Source organism: Rhinichthys klamathensis, unplaced genomic scaffold (genome assembly GCF_029890125.1).
Source record: "Rhinichthys klamathensis goyatoka isolate OS25496 unplaced genomic scaffold, OSU_Roscu_1.1 h1tg000180l_1, whole genome shotgun sequence".
NCBI classification, from domain to species: Eukaryota; Metazoa; Chordata; class Actinopteri; order Cypriniformes; family Leuciscidae; genus Rhinichthys; species Rhinichthys klamathensis.
Genome location: NW_026606708.1, coordinates 3150001 through 3170953, shown reverse-complemented (window position 1 = coordinate 3170953; position 20953 = coordinate 3150001). Strand labels below are relative to the sequence as shown.

The 20953-nt window shown below is 38.1% G+C and overlaps 2 protein-coding genes across 3 annotated transcripts; both read left to right on the top strand.

The window, feature by feature from the left end:
- Positions 1-689: 689 nt before the first annotated feature.
- On the top strand, positions 690-5425 carry nkain5 (sodium/potassium transporting ATPase interacting 5). 2 transcript variants are annotated; one of them, XM_056261080.1, is made up of 6 exons: positions 690-979; positions 3343-3480; positions 4187-4267; positions 4521-4718; positions 5049-5113; positions 5257-5425. In XM_056261080.1, the coding sequence occupies exons 1-6, from the start codon at positions 926-928 to the stop codon at positions 5264-5266; spliced, it is 546 nt and encodes a 181-aa protein (XP_056117055.1). In that variant the 5' UTR covers positions 690-925; the 3' UTR covers positions 5267-5425. The 2 variants fall into 2 exon arrangements, with proteins under 2 accessions (XP_056117055.1, XP_056117054.1); XM_056261079.1 differs by having other exon boundaries at positions 5049-5109; positions 5257-5424.
- A 2168-nt stretch (positions 5426-7593) lies between these two features.
- On the top strand, positions 7594-18488 carry ythdf1 (YTH N6-methyladenosine RNA binding protein F1). The gene is made up of 6 exons (XM_056261062.1): positions 7594-7991; positions 8565-8589; positions 9283-9362; positions 9886-11520; positions 15755-15799; positions 16864-18488. Exons 1-6 carry the CDS (start codon positions 7965-7967, stop codon positions 16888-16890), a joined length of 1839 nt encoding a protein of 612 aa, XP_056117037.1. The 5' UTR covers positions 7594-7964; the 3' UTR covers positions 16891-18488.
- The last annotated feature ends 2465 nt before the right edge of the window (positions 18489-20953 follow it).

Below are 20953 nucleotides of genomic sequence, written 5' to 3'. Positions count from 1 at the left end.
TAACCTTCCGGAGTATTAAGCTTGGATTTCATGTTGGTCCAGGCTGGTTTATGCTGGCTAGCTGTTGCTGGCCTGGTGGACCAGCTTTGTCATGCTGTTCTCATGCAAGCAAAACTGAGAAGGTATAGCTGGTTCACCAGCAAACCAGCATCCCATGCTGGTCCTAGCATACAAAACATTCCTTATGCTGGTGACCAGCAAGGCAGCAACGCTGGATCTGTCAGCCGTGGAAACAATCTCTACAAGTTTGGGTTTCTACGTAAATCATTCACTTTTCAAATTTGCCTCTGAAAATAATGTGTATAAAACAAATGCAAAGTGTATGTACAAGCCACGACTTCAATATTAGCTGCCCCCTGCTTTAAACCAGTTTACTGGGTTTACCTGGTCTAACCAGGTTCCAGTCTGCCCAGCAAGTGCTCAGATGGTTTAGCTGGGAGGGAAGATCAAATATTCCCCAAACAATAGGAGACGATCGTGGTTTTAAGATGTTTTTCACCAAGAAGTTTCAACACCTAAAGCAGCAAAGCCGATAGTGCATAATAACTGAGTATTTAAAACAAATAGTCGCGTAAATGGTCAGAACTAAAATGAAGGTGCATGTTGATCAGTTTCCAACTCTTTATTCCAGCCGCAAGTGCTCCACCTGCCGCTCCCTCTCAACAAAGCACCAGAAGGTGGTGGCTCTTATATTAAAGGTCCCACCCCATTTTATTTACCCCGCAACCCCGGTCTCACCCTCTGTCCCCCCGCGTACTGCTTCATACTCTGTTTTTAACCCTAAGCGCGATGTACAGCTCTGATCACAGCCCATTGTAAGGGAAGCATACTGAAAAATACCTCGAGTAAATACTGAGGATCTTCAAAATGCATCCGTTTTATTGACCGTTTAGAGTTGACGTTGACACCGGAGAGAATAGTGAAGATGGGCTGCTGCTCGGCGAGGTGCATGTTGATGTTCTTCTGCGCTCTTCAACTGGTAAGTGCGTTATTAGAATTGTGGTAAAAACAAGCTTCTACTCGTTGCAGGTTTGTATCCCATTTATTTATGTGTGATATAAAAACACTGTTTATGACATTTGACGTTTTGACATTAACTTCGAGAATAGTTTCTGAACATTTCGTCTTAAAGTCTGCAGTCATTCAAATTGTTTATTGTTTGAAAGAACTCAAGTTTTGAGCCACAATAACCGTAGTTTTCCATTTATAATTAGCCGATTATACAGACATAGCCTATACATGTACACACTTTTGTGTAGGCTATATTGGAAGTCTTTCTTTACCTCTGAACTACCCTGTACATAAACACGTTTGGACAGTTATGGGACTATTATAAATAATAATTATTGTAGTATTGTGAAATAACACAAACGAAACTACATCGTTTGATGCGCATTTATAATACATGTTAATATCTCATACACAAAATCAGAACTGCTAGTGCAAAAACATTAGTGTGTAGAATATTGCTTTGTGTATTGTGTTTATTGTGCACATATTTGTGTATTTATATATATGATTATATTTAAACATATTTTGTTATTTGTTCTCATTTCTGTATCTACTGTATGTGTTACACTGTCCTGTAACACAACCTGTATCATTGTTGACTTGTTTTGCTGCTAATGCACCATCATTTCTCTCAAAGGATTCATATCCATCATCCACCTATCCATTTATCCCTTTCGTAGAACTCATAAAACCAGCATAGATTATGATCTACTTATTTAAACTGCAATTTCATTCTTACATTAGAGATAGACCATAAAATAAATGTGAGATGTGAATCAACTGCATTATGTGATACCGAGAGAATGTTGTATGCGCATTTTAAGTGTGTTTTACTGCATATTTATCATTATCACTCCTCATTGATTGCACTTGGTCTTTCAGTGATGTGAGATGATTTTCTCCTCTGACATAAAGTGGTATATTGGATTCTTCTTGTCGTGTTATCTCACTTCACTGGTTGCACACTTGTGGTCTGAGCCCCAGCAGACAGTGACCTACATTCCTGCTGTTACTCTGCTTAACCTTTGTATGGCTTTTAGCTTTGGTTTAACCTTTGCTTTACTGTCTAACCTTTCCCTTTTTCCTATTGCCTATTTGAGTGTGAGTGTGTGTGTGTGTGAGAGAGAAATAGAGATTGAAAAAGGTTATATATATATATATATATATATATATATATATATATATATATATATACAGTATATCACTTTTTGTATGGCATCATATTTGGACTATAATCTCAGTGGGTTTCATTAACAGCCATTTGAAAAGAAAGTCACCTAATAATGATGAAGATTCAGTGAGACAGAGCAGAACAGAGTAATGCAGTTACAGTTGTACACATTTGATCTCAGGTTGGCTCGCAAAAGAAAACATAGCTGTAAGGTTTAATCGGTTTAACAAATTCATTTCACTATTTCACACCTATTACTGCCAGTGAAGAGAGGTCTGCAGCAGCATGTCTGCAATACCATGTCAACTAGTCTTGGCTGAACATTCATCCTTCATACAGTATCAACAGTTTCTGCAACTGTCGCTGTGCAATTTCCTTTAAATTTTTCAAATGAGTTGATCACTGTTCACGTTGATCAATTAGATTTGATAGTGATACGTATGTACTGCATGGTCTGAGACTGTAAATGTATTTTAATGCAGATGTCTATTACCAAGAGGGGATAGCGATCTGTGGAACGTCTCACAGTTTTATGTTTTTATGTTTGGCCCGTTAAAGTCAACACAGCTCGTGCTGGAACACAGCGGATGGGGACTGTGGTGAAGACATGCTACAAATGGATGATTTGAGGTGGAACCTCTGAGAACAGCTGGTATACAGCAGCATGGCATACAGAGAGAGATTGTATGGGGGATGGGTGGTTAGTGGCCGCGAGAGAGGGTTTATGACTGCTGCAGTGAAGCTTTATGAAAGGAACAGCATCCCCCACACCCAGCACCTCCCTTCTGAATCATACATCTCCCCTCACTGAGCCTCTGACCTCCAAGGAGAGCCCTCATCTCCTCTCGCTCAACCTTTCCCCCTCCTTTTCTCTTTCTCCACCTCTCACTCTCTTTTTCTCTGTCACAAGCTTTGTACCCCCTTTGGCTCTGTTACCCTGGCAACCCTGAGTAAAAAGCCAGCATGTGGAAAAACAGAGGTGGGGGTTTTGATTGTGTGTCTCTGGGAAAGCGAGATGGGGTCTCCATCATTATTGTGTTTGGGGCAGCAGCATGATGGTGTTTTTTTTAGTCGTGTAGATGCAAAGTAGCTGGTGTTGTTATTGTTTTCGCAGTGTGTAGAGATCTTGTTCATATCATACTCTGTCTTTCTCTCCCTAGATCACTGCTGTGGAGAGACAGGTGTTTGATTTTCTAGGTTACCAGTGGGCGCCTATCCTTGTCAACTTCCTGCACATCATTGTGGTGATATTGGGCTTGTTTGGGACAGTCCAGTATAAGCCCCGTTATGTAGTTTTGGTGTGTACAGTATTTATCTCAATTTTTTTTACTTTTGAACCTAATAAAGTACGTTAAATTGTGTTACAGTTAATAAAACTTGTTGTATAAAAAACAACAATAATTGTAATAATATAAATATTATTTATAAAATACTGATATTATATACATAACAACATTACAAAAATACGTACATTCATTTCTTAAACTGAAATAATTTATTAATTGAATAATTTAATATGATTAATTTAATTGTAATAATATATTTTTTACGTATTTATGAAAAATAAACAAATAAATATACTGTGTATTCAGTAAGATGCATTCAATTAATCAAAAGTGACAGTAAAGATGTTTATAATGTTTAAAATAAATACTGTTCTTTTGATGTAAAAAAATGTATCCCAGTTTCCAGACAATATTATAAATGTTTCATGATCACCAAATCAGCGTATTAGAATTATTTCTGAAGGATCGTGTGACACTGAAGACTGGAGTAATTTTTTTTTGCCATTACAGGAATAAATTACATTGAAAAAATATGAAAATAATTCATTTAATTATTACAGTTAATTGTAATAATATAACATAATATTACTGTTTTTACTGTACTTTTAATTAAATAAATGCAATTTTTTTTAAATGTTAAAAAATGCTTTTGCATGGTAGTGATTTTTTTCCTTTTTTTTTTCTTATGACCATTATGTGTCCTTCCCTTTTCTTTTAGTATATAGTCTGGACCGTGTTTTGGGTGACTTGGAATATCTTTATCTGTTGCCTTTATCTAGACCTCGGAGGGCTGTCAAAGGTAAAGAGCCGAATTTAAATGGGACTGCTCATACGGGTCAGTCTAGTGCTAGACCAAGTTCACATACATTCATGCCATTGGTATGAAATGATATCATCTCTAGAAACCAAAGATGAATGATGAGATTAAACAAAGTTTTAAATTGACACTATATTGTTCCTCAGTATACTACAGCATTAAAGTCAGTAATGTTTACAAAGCCATGCAACTGAAATCCAAAGTGTTAAGGCATTTCTGTGCTGTACTTTTATAGGACAGTGATTATCTGTCACTGGGACTTTCATCTCATTGTTCATGGTGGAAGGACAATGGTCCGGGCTGTGGGAACAAAAACCTCCCGACCACTAGATGGCAGCATTTGGACAGTCCTGCTCTTGTCTCCGAACTAAGCTGCTTGTTAGAGTATCAGTACATCGAGGTTATGCACAGTGCCCTGCAACTGTTCATTTCTGTAAGGACCTAAAACTGTTAAAGTTGTTAAAGCTGAAGTGCGCAGAAATAATGATTGTTTTCAAACAGGTTTCCGGAACTTTCCCCCCAATCTACCTTTGGTTGAGGCAATGCTGTTGTCAGACAAAACAAGTTTTTGATAACCAACAAAATAACATACAAAGCTACTAAAAAATGACATACCTCTATTTTAATATGAACACTTCATACTTCAGCTTTAAGATTCTGTGATACATTCATATACAACAATACAAAAATTCACAGACACTCATAAAAAAGTGACTTGTATGCGACTTAATCTGTTGCTTTGTTTGTTTGTATGTACATGTAGGCCCTGGGATTTGTATTTGCCTGCTATATCGTCAGCATCTTCAGTGAAGAGGAAGACACATGTTTGTAAAATACATTTCCTTGTCTTTTACCTTGTAAAAGTGTATTAAGTCATTTTGGATAATGTTTCGCTTATTCGTCTTCCTAAACAAACGATATTGTTACTTCACGTGAATCTAATTTTGTGTCTGCATTGTGTTGCTTTTCAGATTTGTATAAGTGACAGTGTCCAGATGTCAACATTGAGAGAGGAAAGAGATAGCAGAAAAGGACTTCAAGCATTGAAAGTAGTGAAAACAGAAACCAGTTCAGATGGATTTTAAAGTATTTTTATGTATAAACATAATAATACACAACAATTTAGAAAATAAGATTGATGCACCCTAACTCTGCCCTTACAAACTTGAAACTTTAAAGGTGTTGAACTACAAGAAGCAAGACACAAGGCATCTGTATAAATAAAGCCAAAGCATACAGCCATTAACCTCACACGCTTTTATGCTTACATATTTATTTTATTTTCAGGAGGTGATTTTTCTGTAAAACATTTTCATGACTGACTTCTTGCTACCTACCTCTGGCAATTCTGTCTTTTTTATTTTATTTTGTATCTGTTAAATCTGTGACTTTTTTTGTGAAATGTTGTAGGCTACATTTTTGTTTAAATCAGAGGACTTTAAACAATGCAGAGATTTCTTTAAGTTCAATGGTTGAAGATTAAATGAAGAAGAATGAATTGCTTTACATGCACTTGTTTTAGGCTAGTACACAGCAAAATGCTGTTTATTTTTTTAATGATCAATATCTGTCTCCTTTACTACCAGTAACTACCAGTCTCTGAGTATGGGAGAGAGAGCAAGTATAATATCTGCATGTAGTGGTCTGTATCTTAATGGCCCAAAGAAAAACGTTGTAGCACATACAGAACATCAAACCCCATTTTGTAAATGTAAATAAAATATTTACTGAACGCTGTATTTTGAATGCTGACTGTAGTGAGTCGTATCGTATTTTGATTTCTTAAATTATGCATGTAGTACATAATTATCTTAATAATATTTGATTAAAAACACCCCATTTTGAATGAAAAAAAAAACACCCAAAGCTTTGATTAAGGTCTCTGTGTCAGTGTTTTGATATGTAATCGAGGAAATTCCACAATTCGACTCAAATTAGACTGACACCTTGTGGTTAAAATGAGAAAAACGCAAGTTGTGTTTGAATCTGTGTAAGTGGCAACTGCTTGCTGTAGCCAATGCCCCAACAGAACTTTGAAAAGCATTACTAATGATCTTGGTAAGCAAGCACACTTGGCATTATTGTGTTTGACATCCCATGTGATACAATCATTTATTATCCTAGCCACCACCATCCAAATCCAACATGCTCTCTGTCTCTAACACTTTCAAAATGGAAACACATAGGCTAATTAAACGTGTAAGAAATTTAACTAAAATATCTAATCGAGTATAAATCGTGTAGTAGCCTATTTTATGTTATGTTGAAACAGAGCTGCTCCCTTTGGGGTTCCAGATACTGCAAACGGATTAAACAGAAAGAACCCCATCCCACCCATCTCCGACTAAGATCAATAGCTATCTAAATATCAATTAGCTACCCTGAATGCCCTTTATCAGCATGAGGTTTCACTGCGATACAAGAGTGCTCAGTGCTTGTTAATGACATTCTTTAACTGTGAAAATGTAAATGTTAAAAGTAAGTGGTGGCATGTTATAAAACAAAATTATGAACTATAAACAAAGAATATGGTCTTCACAGTCAAATGGTCTAATGTGGCTTGGAGAAAAAGACATCAAGCCTGTCATCAACATCTGATGTGAAATCCTCAAGTAGCTATTTTGGACATCTTTGCACATATTTAAGAATTCATGAAAAAAAAGGAAAAGACCAGCTGAAAGTCCACTATAGAATTCATTAAAAAAGAGTAATATTCATTAAATCCCCATTTTATTATCAGTGTGGTTTATGACAGTCACTTGTTTTGTCCACATTAAACAAAACCCAATGCAACAATCATATAATAAATGAATATGACAGGTAGGTGTGACTGAGGAATGAATGTGATGTAATATTTCTAAGATCAAGTGGAGGAAGCAGCTAGTTTTTTTATTTTAAATATTTATTACAAACATAATTACACTATTACGATTCATACCACCACTGTGTGAATTTTCTATGGTTTATAGGGCTGCCATTAATTGACTCCCATTCAGGAATAATAATAATGATGATGATGATGAGAATGATGATGATAAAAATAAAGTAAACCAACAATTACAATAGGGGCAGCCCCTTTCGGGTCTTGACCATGGTCTTGACCCCTAATAATAAAGATACAGATACTGTCAATGCCAAAAGAATGCACTTCATAAATATACTATACTTAGCTCTTGATGTAATTATTAGATTGAATAATGAATTTTATTTACCAAGATAAATAAAATATGTATGCAATAATAACTTTCCCCCCAATTTTCTCAGGTTGATGGCCACCCGGTCCATGTGGCGTCAGTCCCTCCGCGCAGATCCCGGATGGAGCGGCCATTGGGCGGAAGTGAACAGAGGTGCACAATAACTGCGGGCTGGGAAGAGGAAAAAATATATATATACACTTTGAAATTAATTTACACACGGAGTGTGACAGCATTGGATTAAACCTCAAACCCGCAGAGCCTCTAATACTCTCGGAATCATCCTCAGGCTGGACTTTTAGTGCGCTCGAGAGGACCGGATCGCCAGAATCAAGTCGTGGAACTTGCTGAAAAAAAACGCAGTTCAGCCTGCACGGAGCCGAGAGGAACCCACGGGCTTCGGGTTACGCCGTGCACCTTCGCTGCTGGTTCAGTTTTTCTTTGCAAGACTCTTGCTGAATCTAAAGAGGCCCTCTTGATGAATTATGTCTACCACCAGTATTGACCCACAGGTAGGTTGGAGTGGCACGGCGTCGCTAAGGCCTTTAGGAGGAGCAGGGAATGCGCGTGCAGCCTCCGCCGCTTCTGCGGAGACATGACGGGCATCAGCCTCTCCTTGCTTCACACCAGCGCGATGGCTAACGAGTTAGCATTTTTTCCACTCGTTTAATTGAATATCACATCGCGTTTCCTCTGTCCAAACAGACGTTTCCTTAATTCCTTAATTCATTTAACTACACAATCTCTCATCAGCTTCCGAGAGTTATAACCAGTTTTCTCTGGACTTGGGCTGATCTGCGTGGTCGACGGAATCTTTAGCTGTCCGAGTGAATGAATATTAACATACTTGATTGACTAAATAAATGTCAATGTTAGCCCCCCGTTTTTTTAATATAACGAGTGTCGAGCGACCCCTGATTGTGCATTGATTTATTGATGATGCTCTGATGGAGTCGATGTGGATTAAGAGCATGAAGTATTTACATGTTAAGCACGAAGAGCTTGTGTTTAAAACAACGATTCAAATGTGTTAATGTGTTATCTTGTTGTTTCTATCCATCTCTGATCACTTACTGAATGGGAAGACATCCAAAGGGCAAGACGCTAAAGGTAAGTTTGCCTTTTAATATGTCTTTACAGATTTATAAATTAAACGGCCAGGATATTGTTTCTCATTAATTCACATTGAATCTAATTTCACCATAGTAGATGCTCTTAGCTATGGTCTGTTTAGTAAAATTTGGGCATTCTTTCTTTGTGACTTGTATCAAGTCAAGCCTGGTTGGTGTGTTTCTCGCACATCATCCAAATGTTGTCTGAGAGCTCATTCAATCACCTGATGGGGCATATACCTCCTCCTGGAGTCCAGAACTGCTCCTGTTGGATTAACACTACACCGACACATCTATTGGCACTGAGAGCTTGGCTTTTGAGCACATTAATTAGATAATGTTCATAACTCTGTGGCATTAACTACTGTAGTTGTGTATTTGTGTCTTTTGGGCTTGGGTGATTTTTAGATGGTCCTCTTCATCCATGACTGTATGTCTGTAATATTGTGGTACTCAGACAGAACATGTGGTGAATGAGTCAATGAGATCAGTGTGTGGTGAAATACATATTACTAGTAGTTGTTTATCATTTGTTATAGATCTAAAATGTGAATGGCATAGCAGCATTGGTTAAGTGATATTTTTCACAGGAAAGAGAGGGCTGTTGGGTTTAGCGCATGCTTTGGGTTTATTATCAGATGTGGTAAATTGAAAAGTAATCCTGATGTTAAATATCATTCTTTTTTTTTAGTGCAAAATGGCTCTCTCCATCAGAAGGAAACGGTCCACGACAATGACTTTGAACCATACCTCACTGGCCAGTCTAATCCGGTGAGAAATGTCTGTTTGTTTTTCTTAGGGTATGGAAATGAGAAAAACATTTTATTTTAACATGCATTCTCTAAAAACAAGTCTCATTATTTTACACAATTTTGATAGTCCGTTGAGGTATCGTATTGTAAGGATGTTTAGATATTAAAAATAATACGTGATATTTAACGCATTATGCAAGTAAAATCAGCACAGTGCTTTCACCAATGTATCATTCTAAAATAACTTTTTTTGCTGTTGTGCTAACCACTAAATTTGTATGTCATTTTTTTTAAATACCAGTACATTACCATAACCACAGTACATTGCTAAAAGGAACTGATTGTATAATATTTTTATAACATCATTGTTTTTAAGTTGTTCAGGAGTTTAAAAGAATTTCCATAGAAATATAGTGTGTTTCTTACAGTTTCACATCTGCAGTTTCATGTCTAATCTGTTTTTGTTCTATTTGAAATTAGTATATTTAGTTTGCATTTTGTCGTTATTAATTCTAACATCTGTATTTCTGGTATTCCCCCAGAATAACAGTTACCAATCCATGACTGACCCATACCTGTCTAGCTACTATGCCCCCTCGATTGGGTTCCCGTACCCCCTCAGCGAGGCCCCCTGGTCCACCGGTGGAGACCCGCCGATCCCGTACCTCACTCCGTACGCCCCCCTCAGTAATGGAGACCATCACTTCATGCATGACACTGTGTTTGGACAGCCTGGGGGTCTGGGCAGTAGCATCTATCCACACCGCTTTAACTTTTTCCCTGAAAATCCCGCGTTTTCCGCCTGGGGTACGAGCGGCTCCCAGGGCCAGCAGACTCAGAGTTCTGCATACGGGGGCAGTTACAGTTACCCACCTAGTTCTTTAGGTGGCACACTAGTGCCCGATGGGCAAACGGGCTTCCCCAGCGACACCTTAAATAAGGCGCCAGGTATGAATAGCTTAGAGCAGGGCATGGTGGGGCTGAAGATTGGCGGCGACGTGACTGGAGGTGGTTCTGGAGTGAAGACGGTGGGCTCTGTTATCGGAGGTGGGCCAGTGGCGGCGGTGGCCACGGGTAATGGTGGTACTCCTATCGGGCTACCGCCCAACAAACCCACATCCTGGGCAGCCATCGCTAGCAAACCAGCCAAGCCTCAGCAGCTGAAAATAAAGAGCAAGCCGGGGATGCCCATGGCTGGAGGCACTCTGCCCCCGCCGCCCATCAAACACAACATGGACATTGGCACTTGGGATAATAAGGGGCCTGTGACTAAAGTGGCCTCGCCACTACCGCCCCACCACCAGCAGCCTCCCCTCCACTCCCAGGGTCACCTACCACCTCACCCTCATGGGCTGCCGCCCCCACCTCAGCCCCCCATGCCTTCCCATGCCCAATCACTTGCCCAGCAGATGGCGATGCAGGGTCCGCCCCCTCCACAGCCTTACCAGAACCACAACCCTGCTCCTCCCCCTCAAACTCGGTGGGTTGCCCCTCGTAACCGCAACCCCGGTTATGGCGGGGGTGGCAGCGTGGACAGCAGTGGCTCCTCGAGCGGCGGAGGGGTTGGCAACGGTGGCGGAGGCGGCCTTCCGGGCTCTGGTGGCGGCGGCGAGTCCCATCCGGTCCTGGAAAAGCTGCGTGCGGCGCACAGTTACAACCCCAAGGACTTCGATTGGAACCTGAAAAACGGCCGGGTGTTCATCATTAAGAGCTACTCTGAGGACGACATCCACCGCTCCATCAAGTACTCCATCTGGTGCAGCACGGAACATGGTAACAAGCGGCTAGATTCTGCCTTTCGGGCCATCAATGGCAAAGGTCCCGTCTACCTGCTTTTCAGCGTCAATGGCAGCGGACACTTCTGCGGCGTGGCGGAGATGCGCTCGCCTGTAGACTACGGCACCAGCGCGGGCGTTTGGGCGCAGGACAAATGGAAGGGCAAATTCGACGTGGACTGGCTGTTTGTTAAAGACGTGCCCAACAGCCAGCTCAGGCACATCCGCCTGGAGAACAATGACAACAAGCCCGTGACCAACTCCCGTGACACGCAGGAGGTGCCTCTGGAGAAGGCCAAGCAGGTGCTGAAGATCATCGCCACCTACAAACACACCACCTCTATCTTCGATGACTTCTCACACTACGAGAAACGGCAGGAGGAGGAAGAGGTGGTAAGAAAGGTAATGTGCATGCTTTAATCTTGAAAATTCAGCTGGGTTTTTTTTTAAGAGTGTTTAACAGCTGCATTGTTTAGCACATAAATGGGAACTAATATCGATGCAGATTGTCTATTTTTGTTTTTAATTGATGTTATCGTCTTTTATGGTTTAGAGATGTGTATACTGAAGGAAAATATTTCTATGTAGACCCTGTTGAGGTGAATGACCATAAGCGGCGATTAACCAAAGAACTTTGAACTGCATGTGATGGGTTCAGGCTACTGTTCATGTCACAGAAACTTCCTATGTAAAGGTTACAGCTGTTTATAGGTGCCGTAGATCAGTGCACATCTTGGTTCTTTTTGAATGGTTGATGCTCATTGCTTTGGTCATTTCATTATTCTGTCTTTGATGCTTCGTCCAGAGGTGGTGTTTAATACTGTGCTTCTACTGCTGTTTTAGTCGAGTATCATGCTGCAAATAAATGGAATTTTATTAGTCAGCCATTTGGAGACAGTAAGAATTTGGCTTAATCTGGCTCCACTCTGTTTGCTCATTTTAAATGTGATTTTATTATTTCAAAAGTTTTATTCTCTGTAAAGTATTTCTGTTTTTGACAGGTTATGGATGGATAAGACAATCTATAAAATTTGGCTGTTTTTTGTTGAGATTGAGAATTCAATTTAGTAGGGGTGTAACAATATATTGTCACTAGGGGTGTAAAGAGACCCTCATGTCACGATTCGATACATATCACGATACTGAACTCACGATACGATATTATTGCGATACTCCAAGACATATGATAAAATGTTAACAAAAAATGTACTGTTGATTAAAATGCTAACTTTGATATTACATTGTGGGTTTAAATGAATAGGCTTGGACTCGGTGCTTGTAACCCAAGGACAATGGTGACACCAGAATAAAAATATTCATGATTCTGAAGCTGAAAATACAGAATTATTTTAGACGAATATTCTTGCACTTTTTCTGACTAGATATATTTAAAATAATGTTGGAGACTTTTTACTGGTCAAGTTACATAAGTCATTTGGCATTATCAGGACCCACAAATATTCCCCCATTGCATTATTATACATTATAATCAACAGTATATAATATAGTAGTTTAATGTAGTACTGACACTAAAACTTTTGTGAGAATTTTTTCTCACACAGTAATTTTTATTTTGGGTATTATTTTGTATCCATGATACATATTGTCACTATCCACGATACGTATTGTTGCATTTTTGTATTGCGATATATTGTGGCACGATATATTGTTACACCCCTAATTGTCACAATATTTCGCAATACAAAAATGCAACAATATGTATCGTGGATAGTGACATTGGGTCTCATTCATGAAACATCCGTAAATATACGAGTAAATATGCGAGTGATTTGCGCGTAAAGAGACCTTCCCGAAAACTCTTCTCCTGATTCACAAATACTTCGTAAACGTCAGATGTGATAGTGAAATGTGTGTGTGTGTTAATGAATTCCAATCAGTCGTAACTGGGATGCGCGTGCACGTTCATTCTCAATTACCATAAATCCCGCCCATTAAATCCGACTGACAACTATATATGGGCATCATATTATGACATGAATGCGAATGAAAAAAAAAAATTCTCAGATGCAGAAATTTAAGTATTTATTATCAGAAGTTCATTCAAAACGCCACATTTTATTTTCAAGCGTACATAGTGGCGTATCGGGTCCTAAAAAAAGGAAGCTTGGCAGCATATTACAGATGCAGTTAATGGAGTTTCATCTGTTAATCGAACATTCCCAGAAGTGAGAAGAAAATGGCTCGACAGTAATCTTGAGAGCAAAAAAACGAATTAGTTCACTTCGGAAAAATAGTATTCAAACTGGAGAAGGACCACCATCGCATGATGCTATTACTGGCTCTCATAATAAGAAAAACCGTATGTAATTACTATATATAATATTTTTTCAAAATGCTGTGCAAATATTTACCCAATTAAGGTGAATTAAAATGCAGCCTTATTAATGAGCAAAACGTTCGGGTGTTAAGCGCACTATTTACGCGTGGCTGGGAGCAGGTGTAGATTTCTTGTGTACCAACTAACATTTGGAAAATACGAACATTTTAATGAATCTAAAATTTACGCCAGAACCACTTTACACACGATTTACACAAAAATTAGTTCTGCTCGTGTTTCATGAATGAGACCCAATATGTATTGTGTGTATATAACTAACACACAAAATTAAAATTACTGTGTGTGAAAAAATTCAAGTGTCAGTACTACATTAAACTACTATATGTGTCCTGATAATGCTAAATGTCTTATGTTACCAGTAAAAAGTGGCCTACACTATTTTAAATATCTAGTCAGTGACAGTGCAAGCATATTTATTCATCTAATATAATTCTATATTTTCAGCTTCAGAATCATTCATATTGTTATTCTGGTGTCGTGTCTAGGGATGTCCCGATCCGATACTCAGGATCGGTATCGGCTCCGATACTGCCATTTTTGCGGGATCGGGTATCGATCAGACGAGGCCGATCCAAATCCGATATTGTGGGTATACTATTATGTGTTATTGTTAAGCCCCACAAAAGGCACAAAAACATTCTAAAGTACCATAACGTTTTCGTGCACTCTATTATAAGTGTTCTGAAGCCATTATGAGAGATATAAATTAATATTTAAGTCATTAAATTCAAGATCACGTAAACTTTTCCCTCTCGCGGCTGTCAGTCATTCTCCATTCAGCATTCAAACAGCGCGTCGCGTTCGGTTACAGTCAATGATGAAACTATCTTCAAGATGATCCAATGTTAATACTATTATACTTGATCTGTAAGATAAAGGTCTATGTTTTCGCATAAAACAACTTTATCTTGCTGGACTTTATTGCTGTAACTCAATCGTGTTACTCTCTACCGGGTGTAGGACGCTGTCGGTTTGATCACAACACTAGAGTCAGAGCACTATAATTGTTCCTCACGCGCACAGTAACTGAAATTTAAAACTGTTAAAAGAAAAGGCTCAATAAACGATTGCATAGATAGATACTGTATAATACACTGTCCATCAATATGTATCTCCGTTGTGCTTTGAACTTTTCAAAGCGGACTCGACGCGCTGCGTGCTGTAACTCCACGTGGCTTCAAGCGCATCATTCTCCGCTCGGGATGCGCATAAGCGCTTTGTGCCGCACTGTATTGGAGCCTTTCATATCATAATGCAGTGACGCAATTAAAGCTTATTAACATTAATAATTATTAATGTTGCTGCCTCATTAAATAGCTGTGCAATACACTTAAAACATGTCTCAATTTTATAGCAGATTTAGCTATATCTAAAATAATTATCTTTTTCATTTTTGTTATTTTGTTTTTCATGAATGTATTTTACAACAATAAAAAGAGCAATGTGTATTATCCACTAATCTAGTTTATAATAGCATTTTTGTCATAGATTATGATCATATATTTTGGGGATTTGTTGTTTTATCTTTATAATGAAGCTGTCTGTATTAAGTAGATTGTGTTTAACACACACAAGAGTGATAATCAGTTTAACACACAGTTAAAGAAATTCTACTTGATTTAAAAAACAAAAACTGTACTGGTATTTACAATGTAGAATGCTGCTGTTTAAATTGTTTTAACTTTAAACCTGTTGGTAGCTAGCTAGCTTTAAGTACTGAAGTACCTGTATTTTCTTTCATTTATATATTTCTTTATTTTTTTGTAGTGTTTGAATAAAGGGTGGCAATCTTTCATAATGTTGTGGACTATATAGGAGGTATATTTTAGGTGGCTAATTGAGAAAATTGCTATATTTTTTATTAGTTTAAGAATAAAATAAAAATATCGGATTAATATCGGTATCGGCAAAAGCCAAAGCTGCGGCATCGGTATCGGTATCGGAAGTGAAAAAGTGGTATCGGGACATCCCTAGCACTATTGTCCTGTGCATTGGGTTACCAGCACCAAGTCCAAGACTATTCATTTCCAGTCCCAATGTAATATTAAATGTAGCATTTTAATCAACAGTAATTTTTTTGTTAACCTTTTACCGAATGTCTTGGAGTATCGCAATAATATTGTAGCGTGAGTTCAGTATCATGATATGTATCGAATCATGACATGAGGGTATCGTTACTCTCCTAGAATTTAGTTAAGACAAAGTACTGATGTTTTTGATTTGTTTCAAAGGATTATTAATTTGAAACTCTTTCTTCTATTCTATCTCCATTGACAGAACCTAGAGCCTGCTCCTCTCCAGAGCCGATCCCGACTGGATCAAGTAAGCTTTCCTTTTCTTTTAGAAAAGTCAAATGTTTATAAAAGTTTATATTTATGCTCAAATCTAAAATATGTCATTGGCTAATGGCTATAAATTGCACCTTTTATTGAATGTTGAAGAATTACCATTTTGCTGCTCCTGTAACACTCCTTTCACTTAAATATCATTTTAATTATCAGATTTATCAGAAATCAGAATTTTCTGTTTAGCAGAAAAACAGGAATCACGATATGGCTTAATGTGATTATTAAACTTCAAAAGGCTATGATTTAATTATGAGCACTGCATGTTTCAAAGAAAAAACACAGCATTGATGCACGTTCTACTGGCTTGCACATTTTTACCTAAGCGTTGGCTTATTGATCTACTGTTGATGAATTATGACAGTGTTTACCTTATGACAGGGTTTATATCATACCTGCAAACTTGCTGCATTTCTAAAAGCCCAGCTGCGTTGAATACAGGGTTTAATAGAGAAATTGCATTTTCACTCAGCCGGTGGATCGAAAATAAGTTCATGTACAATCTAAAAAGTTAGGATTACATAAGATATTTATATTATAAATAAAATCTCTTATCATTTCCACTCATCCCTTTTCTTTAAAAGATAGTCTTTAGAAATGAAATGGGAGTATTATCATTTTATATAAAATTGTTTAAATTTCAAATTAGGGTTTGAAGCCTTAAATTTGATAAAAACCCTGTCAAATACATCTATTAATTTAGTTACCTACATTGTAACTGATACCCCGTTCTTGCCGTGACATAAAATAAACAATAATTGGCCAATTGAGTGTAAATGTTTTTAAATAACCAAATGATGAAGAACTGGAAAATTAATGGAAATTATTGGTAAATTTTTTGGTGTGTGAGAAAGTAAAAAAAGTACAGTTTGAGAAATTTTTGATTGCTTGATTGCAGTGGTAGTATTTTGAAATAAAAAGTTGTTTTAGTGTACATCAAAGTGACCTCCCTCCATTTCTCTCTCTCTCTCTCTCTCTCTCTCTCTCTCTCTCTCTCTCTCTCTCTCTCTCTCTCTCTCTCTCTCTCTCTCTCTCCCACAGGAACGCCAGAACCGAAATAAACAATAGAAGGCTGCCCCCTACAGCTGATGAGCAGTTGTTTTAGGACTGACCATTTAAAAATGAAATTTAAAGAGGACACAAGATGAAATTTAAAAAATAAACAATCATTATGTTTTTCTATTTAATTCTGGTGACTTCAGCCAGCGTCAGACTCGAGCCTCTGCGCCTCCTGCTTTACCTGTGGGGGCTGAAGTCGATTAGCACCTCTCAATGTCGCGTCATCATTTCGATTTCTTTTTTTCTTTCTCTTTTTTTTCTATCATTTGGTATTGTTTTCATGCACCTCCCTCCCCCCTTTGACCAACCGATATCTGTACACACTGTCTTTTATTTCATCCTATATGTTTGTTTCTCTAGCCCCACTGCTCCTCATCATGAGTGGGTAGTGAACTCTGTGACACTTGTATGTATGTGTGTGTATCAGGGATGGTGGTAGAGTGTATGTCAGTCATGTGATATGGCAGAAGTGTGTGTGTGTGTGTGTGTGTGGGGGGGGGGGGGGGTTGTGTTCAGACTCCGTTCTGGTCAGGGGGGAGGGGCATCTCCAGCATCAGTAACTGTAACGGGCCAGTTTTACATTCTGTAGATCCAGAATGGTTTAAACCCATTTGTGGAGAATCGTGCAACTCCGTAGAAGGGACAATGAAATGTGTCTTGACATGAGATGATGTTATAAAAAATTCTATTTTTGAATTATGTAACACTTGACTTTTTTTTTCTTTTTTGTTCAGTGACGAGCCACTTGTCACGTTTTCTTTTTTTCTTCTGTTTTTCCTGCTTGGAGCCTTAACATTTTAAAGCTACGGAAACCGTTTAATAATGGCTGTTCTATACCTCAATTGAAACAGCATTATCAGGGAGACGACATCCCATGCATCCTTAACCAAGGGAAGTCAACATTGTCACTGGCTGGACTAAAAAAAGTAGTAAAACTAATGTTTTCATTATGGTTCAGAGCCCGGTGCTCAGACTCTGTTCCCATTCATGCATAATGTTTAAAGAGCAGAAATGTAACTACTTACTGTTCCAACCCCGCCCAGCAGAGGTCACTGTTTCTTTAAGCCAATCTGAGAGATGTAGCAATTCACTGCTTTATTATTTGAAGTCATTTTAGATGCATCACCTTTTTTTTTCTTTTTTCTTGTCCTTTCTTAACAGATTTCATTTTATCGCTTATTCCTCCCCCATGTCCTCAGTATATTGCTAAGCTTTAACGTAGGATCATATAATTATAACAATAACGAAGAACGCCTCAAAACGTGTAACCTGAAAATTAATGTTACTGATTTACTGTTAAAAGTAAGAAAAAACAAAAAAAGAGTATATGGTTTCTGTGCGTGATTTTTTTAGGACCTGCTTGCTGTTTTGTGTGTTTGTGTGTGGGAGAGCGGACTTGAACCGTGTGAGGGTTTCAGATTTCTATAGTCATATAAAACAAAAGATTCATGAAAAATATATGAAATACTAAAAATATTAAAAAAAGAGTTACAAGACAAACATTTAAGTCACCCCTGAAATGAATATGCATTGTATTGGAAGGTCACTATCTATCACGTTCTTAGATTTGATCATGCTCATTATTAAAATAATATTATATGGTGTAATTGGTGTTCTTTTTACTGGCTTTTGTTGGAAAGACTGTCTTTTTTTGCTCTGCTAATTGTTTTTGCACAAAGATGCACTATCAATTTTTAACCTGCTCACACCCACCTGAAAGGATTTAAAGTTAAGAAAGCACCTTTGACGAACACAGGATAAACATGCTTAACTTTAAAATGATGGACATATATTTGTTGTGTTTATTTTTTTTTATCTCAAAATAACCCAGGATATATATATATATTTTTGCCACTGTCCCTTTTGAAAACTGTAAAATAAGTTTAGAAATAGAGCTAAATATAACAAATGTTGAAAAAACTGTAATCCCCTCATGGTCTCAATATATTCAACAATGCATTATAAATGTTTGTTTTGCCCAAATTTTAAAATGGTTCATCTTTGTCATCAAAATTCTAAGGTTGTGTTATTGGTCATTTTCAATGCGAAGAATATTTTATACACTCCAACTTTGCCTTTGCCTTGAAGAGAGTGAGCCGTGTTTATCTACAAGCATTGTGCTGTAAGCCTTACAGTAAAGGTTGAATGGTGTAAAATTGGTAGCCCATTTTATTCATGTGCACATCTGGCATTTCCTCAAACTGCTGAGATTGAACACCTGTAATTCAAGGAAAAGGCCAATGAGAGTATCTGTTGTGTCTTTGGGATGTGTGGCACATGCATAGCAGTATGATTTTCTTTAGGTCATATAAAGAACATTAAAATGTGTTGAATTTATCACTGAAACCGCTGGAAGTTAGAATCTCTAGACAACCATCTCAATTGATTGGCTGCCATATTGTTGTACTCATCCAGCACGTCCATATAGTTACAAGAGGATGATTATGCGGAGTTCTGGGAGAAGGCCAGCAATATAAACTTGAAGCAAAATTTCTAGACAGGTGACTGATTTGCAATAAGGGTTTATTGACAGGCAAACAAAAAAGCGTGGAAGGAAGTGACACGGCTTGGTAGAAGATGCAATGTGCATATTAAAACAGTGAACACAATTTGAAAACAATAAATACTGCACTAAATGTTATACACAATAATGTCTTCCTGAATTTAAGTTGATGTTTTGCCGTATTTTTATCTAAACATTCCAATATTTCAGTTGAATGCAGGTGCACTCCATTACAAAATCAGAGAGGCCTGTGTTTGTTTTTAAACCATTACCAATACATGACCAAATAGTGATCACAAAACATGATGATGCAGGTAGTACTGTACAGATTCGCCTTTCTTTTTCGGGCTAGAATATTGACTTGCATCATTGACTTCGGTTTTGCAGCGTTTTCTGAGTTGCAATGGGAACCAAATGTCCACAAAAACCATTATCGGATGTTCTGAATATTTGTGCCCATTGTTCCTTCGAGCAATAATGTCTGCATCAGCTAATCCATATCAAATTAATCTTTAATAATTGAACTGTTAATTTTTTTTTACTATTATAAAGACATTAGTAGTGGTAATAGACTTATAGACTTATATATTATGAATTAGAAGAGAAATTTCACATTCCTGTCAGCTCCCAAAATTAATATTCCTATCATGCGCCAGCAACCCAAGCGGCCTCAGTTCCTGTTTAGCTCTGTGACTTTACGAGAGAATAACCGCGCATTCTTCACTCCGGATCCGGATCTGCTTATCACTCGTGCTGCTGCTCATTTTTATAAACGAGACAGATTTGCCGTTTTAAGGCCCCTCTCTTGGCATTCACCGCGTGCCTTAATTGTATGGATATTAAATCAAGGTCCGCCGTGAACACGCAGAGTGGCGGGCCCATGTCACCACCCTCCATGACGCGCGCACTCCAGAGCAGGCTCCTCTTCAAAGAGTACCGCAAAGAGGGATGGCGTAATGCGCTTTGACAACACACCGACGACAAAAACGTCAAAATAATAATCAAAATAATGTTTCTATAATGTTTTCTATTTCAATATCGCGTGAACCAGTAAAATATCCAATCATAGCCTATATTGCGCAGACCAGGCCAACCATTGGCCTATATTCACTCCCTTTAAGAGCTGCTCTGGGAGTCTGTAGCCTATATGATTCTGCAGCCTCAATTCAAGCAGCCATGGCTATTGTCCTCCTTCTTTTGAGTCTCTGGGATTTGTGTGCCAGTGGCAGTAGCTACGGTTAGGAATTCAAAAAGAATGTCGATGCCCCAAATAAAGCATTATCAAGAATGAATCGGTGTCGAATAAACCAAGGAATTGCATTGCAGGCGACAGAATGCAATGAAGAAGATAGGCTAGCATCCGTCCGAAGGGCGCGCATTGTTATGATTCTCACTCATTTTGCTGACCTCTGCAGTAGCGCATCCCTTGGACTACATCAAGTGTAAACAACACACTTTTAAAATCTCAACAAAAAAAAAACAATCACCTATTTTTCAAAAAGCTGTCAACCAACCTTATTCAAAATAATATCACCGCCAAAACAAGCAAAACCACTGAAACATCACTAC